This window comes from Mustela nigripes, chromosome 14 (genome assembly GCF_022355385.1).
Source record: "Mustela nigripes isolate SB6536 chromosome 14, MUSNIG.SB6536, whole genome shotgun sequence".
Taxonomy (NCBI): domain Eukaryota; kingdom Metazoa; phylum Chordata; class Mammalia; order Carnivora; family Mustelidae; genus Mustela; species Mustela nigripes.
Window position 1 is genome coordinate 9,229,366 of NC_081570.1, and position 10,256 is coordinate 9,239,621.

The 10,256-nt window shown below is 45.3% G+C and overlaps 1 protein-coding gene across 2 annotated transcripts in view; it reads left to right on the forward strand.

The window, feature by feature from the left end:
- PDPN (podoplanin) overlaps positions 1-6,917 on the forward strand; it is a 29,881-nt gene extending 22,964 nt beyond the window's left edge. The window contains exons 4-6 of one of the 2 annotated variants that reach the window (XM_059375891.1): positions 3,082-3,132; positions 4,103-4,208; positions 5,185-6,917. In XM_059375891.1, the coding sequence (XP_059231874.1) occupies positions 3,082-3,132; positions 4,103-4,208; positions 5,185-5,191 (164 nt within the window). In that variant the 3' untranslated portion in view covers positions 5,192-6,917. Of the gene's footprint in view, positions 1-3,081; positions 3,133-4,102; positions 4,215-5,184 lie in introns of both variants that reach the window. The other variant, XM_059375890.1, reaches the window with a different exon arrangement.
- The last annotated feature ends 3,339 nt before the right edge of the window (positions 6,918-10,256 follow it).

Sequence of the window (10,256 nt, forward strand, 5' to 3'; positions counted from 1 at the left end):
CCCACTGAGCAGGGATCCTGATGCTGGTCTCAATCCCAGGACCCTGGGATCATGACCTGAGCTGAAGGCAGACCCTTAATGACTGAGCCACGCAGTGCCCCTAGGTACGTATTTCCATTTAAACACTTAGAAAGTTACTTTGTTGTTCAATACATATTTCTAGACCCAACCACCACTCTGGTTTTATTTTTTTAAAAAGATTTTATTTATTTATTTGACAGATAGAGATCACAAGTAGGCAGAGAGGCAGGCAGAGAGAGAGAGAGAGGAGGAGGAAGCAGGCTCCCCGCTGAGCAGACAGCCCGATATGGGGCTCGATCCCAGGACCCTGGGATCATGACCTGAGCCAAAAGCAGAGGCTTTAACTCACTGAGCCACCCAGGCACCCCACCACTTTGGTTTTAAAAACTCTATTGCACTTCTGAGTTTTTTTTAAGAATTGCTTTATATTTGGGGCACCTGGCTGGTTCAGTTGGCGGTGCATGAGACTCTTGATCTCAGGGTCACGAGTTCGAGTCCTTCATTGGACATGGAGCCTATTTAAAAATTTTTTTTAATTGTGTTACATTTGTACACACAGTGTCCATAGCAGCATCATTCACATTAGCTAAAACATAAGAGCATCTCAGATGTCCATTAACAGAGACATGAGTAAACAAAACGTAGTATATCTATTTCATTCAGCCTTTAAAAGGAAGCACATCCTGATACCTGCTACGATATGGATAAACCTTGAGGACATTATGCTACGTGGAATAAACCAGTCACCCAAAGAAAACTACTGTAGAATTCCACTTAGAAGAGTCAAATTCATAGAGACAGAAAGTAGGATGGTGGGTGCCAGGGGCCAGGGGGAAAAATGGCTGGGGACTTGGTGTTTAATGGGGATGGGGTGTCGATTTTGTGAGACAGAAGAGTCCTGGAGATGGACAGTGGTGATGGTTGCCCAAGACTGAATGTACTTAATGCCACTCAACTGTCTATTTAAAAATGATGAGAACAGTAAGTTTTATGTTACATGTATTTTAGCACAATGGCGGGAATGGGGGGGGGGGATCTTTATGAAGTACTTTGAAAATAAAGCCTAAATAAAGGTCACTCTGAAATGACAAAGAAACGGTGAACATTTAAACACCCAATAGAACCAAATAGGGCTAAGCAAAGAAAGAATCATTGATATAATTTGTCACTGGAAAACATTTCAAAATTTTGGAGAAGAATTGATCATTTGTTAAATAAGTTGACAGCTCATTAGCTGCCGAAAATGGAGTGTCTCAAGTTGAGTATTCTTCCCATCACACGAGGATACCTCTCCTATCCTTTAAAACAACATTCTCAGTTTTCTGGAAAATACTCATGATTCTCCTCCTATCCTGTCTCCTGCCCCACCCTGTCACAAAAAGTGTGACTTATGGCCCATTTCCACATAATACATCAGTGTCCCAAGAAATTTTCACATATGAGTTTAAATGTCATTATAAGCACTTGGTTTTTTAAGAGGTGATTTTATTAGGGCAGCAGATGTCTTTCCCATGAAACACCCAAGTACGATGATGTTCACATACGTGACACACTGTCATGACTACAGTCCGTATAATTGGGCTGGAGCTAGGGAGGATAGAACTAATAAGTTCTAATTTGGTAATGAATCTTCCACATTTTTTGGTAATGTGTTTTCTGACCAATGGTGTCACTGATGGTGAGAATGATGTGTTAGAGAATTCTGGAACTCAACAGCCACCATGTTAGGACACGATAAACAAACAATTGACTTTTTCTACTGGTAGTTGGCAGCCAAATGGATGACCTTTGAGGAGCGATTCTGTGATACATTTGTTCCAGGCTGGCCTCAGACCCACCAGTCTTTGAGCCATCTGTGTGTGTGTGTGTGTGTGTGTGTGTGTGTGTGTGTGTGTGATGGGACCACCATCAGCTTGAGCTCCATGTAAATGCCCCAGAGCCATGGCTTCAGCTTATGCTGGCAGAAGTGGGTTCAGAGACCCCTGTCCTAGGGCCATCTTGAAAAGGTGCCCTTTTTTAAAGAGTCTTGGTACAAAGACTTCTTTCAAACCCACACATTAGAAAAAGGAAGCATTTGTAGATGATGCTTTCACCTTTGATTGGAAAAGCTCTTGGTTATCTGCGATATTTGCAAGTTATGAACTACAGTTCTAAGGTGGGACCTGACTGATTGACTTCTCTCCCTTGTCTCAATAAACGAAAGCCCTTTGACTTTTCCTCTGTTGGCAAACCTGGTAAATGACCACCACCCACAAGAGTTAAAGACTTGGTACGAAAAGAAGGTGATGGGAAAAACAAAACCAAACCAAAAACATTTACTCTTAAATTAGACATTGTGTAAAATTATCTGAAAGAAGCTCGCAACTTTATTGTTTACTTGCTGTGAGTTCACTCAAACCCATGCCATAGGTAAATGGGAGTAGTTACATTGTAACTATTGGACTAGGTCTGGCTGCAGAGAGAAATCCTAACATAATAGTAACATAAACACGAAGAGTAATTCCTTAATTAAACTTGGCTGGGTATGTTGCTGCCCTATAAGGCATGGGCTTTGCTACTAAAGATAAAAACAGGGAATTGCTGTCATAAGACAAATCAGTCTTCTAGAACTAGAAGAATCCCACCTTTTAGAACTAGAGTCTATTGCTCTCAAAATAAAATCCTTCAAAATAAACTTTATAGCAATGGATGAGTTTTCTATGGTCTTGATATTAGACCAAGAATCAACAGCTTTGGTTTCTTTGGTTACCCAAACCCCATTTCTGTGGGCCAATTTCCCTGACTCTGTTCCCTAAAGTCGATGAGAAAACAGGAAGTTACACCAAAGTACTATGCACACATAGGTGTGAAGAGCGTTCATAAATTCAGTAATAACAGTTTTGAAGACAAGATCATGTCAGAACTTGCTTAAAAATCCTCTGATCCAATTTATTTAAGAAATTACATTCTTTGCTTCTGTCGTGCTACCTTCCACTTAAGGTAAATTCATCTTTTGCCAATTGTTAAATTATAGTTATTATATCCTAATAATTCTGTATCATTACATCTCTTTCTTTACAGAGAAAGTAGGCGCAGAGACAACAGTTCACACAGAGACAACAGTTGAAAAAGGTGGGTGAGATTTTGTTATCAAAATATTTTTGGGACGCCTGGGTGGCTCAGTTGGTTGGACGACTGCCTTCGGCTCAGGTCATGATCCTGGAGTCCCGGGATCGAGTCCCGCATCGGACTCCCAGCTCCATGGGGAGTCTGCTTCTCTCTCTGACCTTCTCCTCACTCATGCTCTCTCTCACTGTCTCTCTCTCAAGTAAATAAATAAAATATTTAAAAAATATATATATATATTTTTATAGGAGTTTTTAAAAAGAAGCTTCTCTGAAACTAATCTTGTGATGAATTACATTCTTTCCTAGATTGTAGTCAACAAGAGAGGAATACAGGGGGCGTCTGGGTGGCTCAGTGGGTTAAAGACTGCCTTCTGCTCGGGTCGTGATCCCAGGGTCCTGGGATCGAGCCCCACATCCAGCTCTCTGCTCAGCGGGGAGCCTGCTTCCCTTCCTCTCTCTCTCTGCCTGCCTCTCTACCTACGTGTGATCTCTGTCTGTCAAATAAATCTTTAAAATAAAAGAGAGAGAGAGGAATACAGAACCCTCTGAGAACAGGTTTCAAACTTCTTTAGAGAGAAAAGAAAATTGCCTGTATTTGAAAACATGCAAACCACAAATGAGTCTCATCACCTAAGGGCAACCATGGAGAATGGTGTCATATCACAATTTATTGTGATGAAGAATGAAAGTAGGGACTCATTTAATCCCAACGCTACCTCGTAATTCACAGTGAAGCCATCCAGTATGAATGGTATGCTGGGCAGATGAGAGCCAGGAACCTTTCCGTTCATATGGGGGAATGAGAGTAGCCCAGAGTTTCATCTCCTTCAGGTCAACTTCCACTGAAAAAGCAGAAGCAAATTAGAACCTCATTTGCTGTCTTCAGTGGGGCGGTGGTATTGTCTATAAATGACACATTTTATCACAGGCCTATCATTTATCTTGGTCTCGTGCTTTTTCCCCTCCTCCTTCAGATGGTCTGGCGACAGTGACCCTGGTTGGAATTATAGTTGGAGTCTTACTAGCCATTGGATTCGTTGGTGGGGTCATCATTGTGGTTGCTCGAAAAATGTCAGGAAGGTACTCGTAAGTAAATATCTTACAGTCCTGTGGTAGGTAAATGAGAGCGGGCATATCCAGATCTCCAAATCTTAGAGCTAATTGAAATCTCTAACTAGAGATCATGTTCGTGGATGTCTAGCTGCCCAGTGGTTGGAGCATACAACTCTTGATCCCAGGGTTGTGAGTTTGAGCCCCACGTGGGGTGTAGAGTTTACTTTTTAAAAAAGTCAATTTCAGCAGCCCCTTACCTCCGTGAGGACTATATCTGAAGTTTCCCCAGGAGAACAGGCATCTACTTGGCCCTTCTAAGTTTCCAAGAAAAGAGAGGTAGAGCCAAAGATGGCTATTTAATTGACTCCCATTGAGATCTAACCAAATTTGGCCTCTTGTCCTAGTTTTTCAACAAACTGAACTTGAAAGAAAACCCCAACCAAGTTTCAACTTGATACCTAATTGCCTTGACCCAGTCATCAGAGGGAGGGAGGTGGCTTTCAGAAGAACGGGCACTGCAGAGCCCAGGCACCATTCAGACGAGAATTCTCCTGCTGTAGGGGTCCCCCTCCCTCCACTTCTGCCCTGCACATACCCACACGTGGTAGTGAACTCCTAGCAGTGATTATGGGTGAAGGGTAGGAGTTCTTCTCTCTATGAAAATTCAGAAGATTCAAACTCATAACGAGGGGAACACTTTTTCTTATTTCTGTTGGGGAGATGATATATAATGGGAATTGGGGGTGGCAGAGAGGACAAGTGAGGGTTGAGGGATATGTCCCACAATATAGTCTCAGATTGATGTGCTTGGAAATGCCTGGGAACCTGCCCCTGGCGGTGTGAGGGCCAGGCATGCAAGAGGAATGAGCAGGGACAGGAGAACAGCTCCAGGTTCCGGAACTCCCAGATTTATACAAAAGGACAATAGGACCATGACTCACAGGATTACTATTCATAGTGCCAGTAAGAGAAGTGACAGTCACCTTTTTCTTTGTTTTCACAGGCCCTAAAGAGCTGAAGAGTTGTTCCCTTCTACCAACACGTTTGAAAGAGAATTTTGGCCTTCCCCGTCCCCGTCCCCGGGCGCGTGGGAGAAGATGACCCATGGAAATCACTTGGCGGTCCCATTCCAAATCCATGGTGATCCCTCCGCTTACCAAAAGTAACCCAAGGAAAGACATTTCACGAGACTCGCTCCTCTAGGCATTTGTCTTCTGAAAATATTTTTAAATACAAATTTTGTAAAAGATGATTAAAAAGACAAAATGCATAGAAAATGGAGAAAAGCCATGTAAACTGATTTTTAACTAAGACAATATAATTTAATCGATGTTAGAAATTATAATCCTGTCTCCGTTCTGACCATTCTCTGGTATTGTTAAAATGCAATCAAGTCTGGAAATATTTATACCGATGGAGTCCCTGAGATCGGTGGGTGCCATGCTCGTCAATGGCATAAAGCATTGTGCAATTTCCGCTCTGTTGAAATGGACACATTCCAGTCTAGTCTGGTCTGTTTTAAAAGCCTTAGTTTCATGCGAATAATCAAGTAGAAAATCTAAACTTGTTTAACGTCGTGAGTAACTGCCTTTCACTGGTCCAGACAAATCATTTCCAAGGCACCCATGTTAGGTTATAAACAGGAAGTCTATAGTCTGGAGAAGGGATTTTTGTTTCTCACAGTAAGTTCATCGGGCAGGCTCTAGGCTGGCTTATTGCCTTCTCCAGCGATGACTTGGTGACTCAGATTTGCTCCTACCTGCCATCTTCTCTTCCCTCAGAGAACCAGGAGCCAGAGCTCCCGGAGCAGATTTTTCTCTTCCCATGACCTAAGCCCTCCAGATTGGCTGCTTTGTTCTGGAATATGGAAGTCCAGACTGTGGAGACTGATGGAGGCTCAGTGGTGCCTGAGGCTCAGATGTTCCAGAAGCCAAGAACCATGGTCCCCAAACAGAAGGAAACCCTATGCATGCCTCTGGTCTCATTACCTTCTGCCTCAGAGGAAACATGCGGGACACAAAAATAATACCATAAGATAGTGATTTTAAGAAAGCATGTGGGTTTAAAGACTGGACGTAAACATAAAAGAAATTCCCAGTCTTTGTGACACATAGCACACATTTCCGTGGGGTCATCACTGAAAGGGTCCTCAGGGTAAAGGAGCCCACGTTGCCACCTGGGGCAGGCACCATTTGCTCAGTGCATTTCTTCCCGTAGGTCAGCTGCCTTCTTTCCCCCCAAACACAAAGTTTTTAATACTGAGCAGACGGGCTCAGTCATGATGGTGGCTGTGCAGGCTTCTATCCTCTCAACTTGTATGAAAAAGTAAACTGTCCTTTGGAAAAGCACCTCCCATTCCTCTCTTTCTTGTAATAACGCAGTGATGTTCTCTTAAACAGCATGCCCTTCTGTTACCCAAGTCTGGCTGGTCACCAACCCAAGGTCCGTATTTAAACATCTGCTGATGGAGAGAAGGGGCTTTAGAAGGGCTTTGTGTGCTTCCGTATCTGTCTGTTTCAACGCTCAGACTCCTGAACGGGAGTCGGGGACAAAGTCCGTTTTGTCTTGCGTGTCCTTTCTTTTTTTCCTCTTGCTGTGAACAACAACCGTCCACCCCAAGTCATACACTGGACCCGCTGCCTGCTGGGACAGGACTGTGGGTTTCTTGGTCACATCTGCGTTGGTGCTCCACGCAGTGTAGACCTGTTTTAAAATAAAACAGATGATTGCGTATAACCATGAGTCAGACCTCTGATTGGAAAGATCCCTTCTGGGTCACGCTTTCGAACATTTCTAGAGACTCTTATCAGTTGTGGAAACCTTTGCCTCTTCTCTTGATGGGGAGTGAATTATAAGTGGTTACGGGAAATACATCCACTGGAAAGAAAGAGAACTATCTTTCATGGAGGGCTCTGCCCAAGTGGAGAGGTGAAAGTCTAGCTGAGGCATGGGATGAGATAAGGTGGCACCGTGGCACTTATTTTGCTCTCTGGTCACCAAGGGTGGAAAGGTCCTGCCTGGCTCCTGACTTCCCTGCCCTGGATGGGAGCCGAGTCAGGGAGCCATTACACCTGCTCCTGCCAGCCCTGGCAGCCTGTCCCTCCAGAATTCCTGCTCCTGGGACATCTCACGGCTCCACGGCCCTCGGCTACAAGAGCTCTGCCTGGTCTGGAGACCGTAGTGACCAGCCTTTGTCCCTCTGTCCCTCTCTGGCCATTTACCTTTGGCTTCCCCACCTACACTGTTCCACATGGACTCCCGGGCCACACCCTCGGTCTTCTCCCAGCCAACCTCATCCCTGCTCCTAAATGTTGGATGCCAGGAGCAGGAGAGCCCTTAGCAGCATGCCGTCCCCATAGTGCTCCATTTCTGTTAAGTCAGGATTGTTGAATTTGGCAGACATCAGGAATTCTGAGTGCCTGTCTCCTAACTGGTGGAGCATAGCAGAAATTTACATATATATAAACAGGATTTGAGTGCCATTCTCTAGTTAACAACAGTCATCCCTGGGGTGACCTTTTCGGGCTATAGTTTCTTCCTAAGAATGGCCATGAGATGGTTGAAAAAGCATTCCTTTTCTGACAGAAAACTAGCGATGTCCACCCAGCCCCAGAGACAGGGAAAGAGAACAGGGAGGGCTCTTGGCTAGCTCACGTGTGCAGTCACAGTCCCTTACCTGCTCCCGGCACAGGAGAAACGCCCACTCACGGAGCTGCCGGGGCTGCTGGACGTTCAAGGGAACCGCGTGCACTCTCCCATCAGAAGCGCCTGGGAGCAAGGCACGCTTCAGTGAACCGCCCCCCATGAAAGCCTGGTTTTACCCCCTGCCCTGCCCCCTTCTTTGTTTCAAGCAGGGAGAGCCAGTTGCAAACCAGGACTTAGTTCTGCCTCATGGGGCACCTTAATGACCGGGGAGAGAACAAGCCACTGGATTCCTGGCTGCGTCTATCTGCATTTTCACTCGTATTTACTTCGTATTCAGGGCATGGGGCTGCTTGGGACAAATGCTTCCATGGGGAAAATTGTGTAATCGGACATGAAACCTTTTTTTTTTTTTTTTGTCTAATTAAAAGTCCAGTGGAAGTGGGGGAAGCGGTTCCCCGGAACGTGGCTGGATTGGGCACCTACTTGGAACACACCGTTGTCCGCTTGTGTGTCAGAAGACTTGCTTTCCCTAAGAGATGGCACTTCTCCGTCCTCTTCCCGAAGCTTAACATGCGGTTAGACTGTGTCGTAGACCTGGGTCCTTAAATTTAATACATGTAAATGACGTGGACACAGTTAATGGGCAATGACAGGATAAATTTAAAATTTCCGAGTTGGGGGCACCTGGGTGGTGCAGTCTGCTAAGCGACTGGCTCATGGTTTCAGCTCAGGGCATGATCTCAGAGTCCTGAGATCAAGCCCCATGTTGGGCTCAGTGTTCAGCAAGGAGCCTACTGGAGAGCCCCTCTCCATCTCTAAAATAAATAAAGTCTTTTAAAAAAATAAAAAATAGGGGCGCCTGGGTGGCTCAATGGGTTGAGCCTCTGCCATCGACTCGGGTCATGATCTCAGGGTCTTAGGATCGAGCCCCACATCGGGCTATCTGCTCGGCGGGGAGCCTCCCCCCCCCCACCTGCCTCTCTGCCTGCTTGTGATCTCTGTCTGTCAAATAAATAAATAATAAAAATCTTTTAAAAACATAAAAAAATAAAATCTCGGTGTTGAGGCATGAAGACAGACCTACTGCTGTGAAGAAAGTGAGATTTTTTTTTTTTTTTTAATATTTTGTTTTGGCTGGTGGGTCCAGCGTACATGAATGTGCCAGCCTGGATTCCTCACTACCCCCCCAATTATTCCCCCATCACTTCCGCTCTCTCTGGGGCTCATCTTATCAGACCCTGATGGAAAACTCAATGTGTTCTACCCCGGCATCCAAGGGCTCCAACAACCTGCAGGCAACCCGGTCCGCAACCCTGACACCGTGCTCCGCCCAGCTGTTTCTTCCTGCTCCCATCTCTGATTGAGAACTGGTCGATTAAAAAGCCCGAGTGATGGGGCACCTGGTTGGTTCAGTTGGTAGAAGGTGTAGCTCTTGATCTCAGTGTGGTGAGCTCAAGCCCCATACTGGTGCAGAGATTACTTAAATCCTTCTTCTTTTTTTTTTTTTTTTTAAAGCCAGTGTGATCATCTGAGCTCAGGATACTGGTGGCTCAGACCAGATGGCTATCCGGACGCGGCATGAGGTGGTCTGGTTCTGGTTGTAATTGAATAATGTCAACAGAGTTATCTGACAGGTTGGACATGGGATAAGAAAAAGGCAGAGAAGTCAAAGGAATCTTAAGGAGGACTTTGCCCTGGGCAACTGGAAAGTGGAGTTGCCATCGAGTCACTGGGGAAGGCGGTAGGTGTTGTAGGTTTGAAAGGAAAGAATAGGACTTCTGTCTGGGACATCTAGAATTTCCCTCCTGTGGTTCCTACGCATCACCAGCCAACACCACCCTATTTCCTGGCCTCGGCTGATAAACAACTTCCACAAATTCCCAGCTTAATCACAGATGGGCCAGTGGTGTCCCCTAGACACTTCCAGCCTGCCGAAGCGGCCTCTCTCAACTTGGGTTTCTGCCCACACTGGCCCGATTGACTCTGCATTTCCAAGGCGTCACTGCCCATTCCCTCTGGGCAGGGGTTGGTTCTGGAGGAAAGAGCAGGGGAAAACCATCTGCCTTGGAGCCTTACTATTTTTTCTACATGAAAAATAAAACCCGTAGAAAATAATACCTACCTCATAGAGCTCTTATCAGCCTTAAAATCATGAATGTTTACTGCCTGTTTGAAAACAGTCACTGCTCAGTCATTAGCAGCAATTACTCCAACAACCCCTTTTTGCTTCAGTTATTACAGCCTCATTTATTCTCCCTACCTCCCTGTGAAGTAGGCAGGAGATTACCCCCATTTTACAGATGAGGACATTGAGGTTCAAACAGGTGCCTAAAATTACAGAGTCACGCACGATGTGCCTGAAGCATAACCGAGGTGCAGGTATCTTGATTCATTCTCTGGATCTCCTTTGTTGGGTCCACGTGGCTCTTT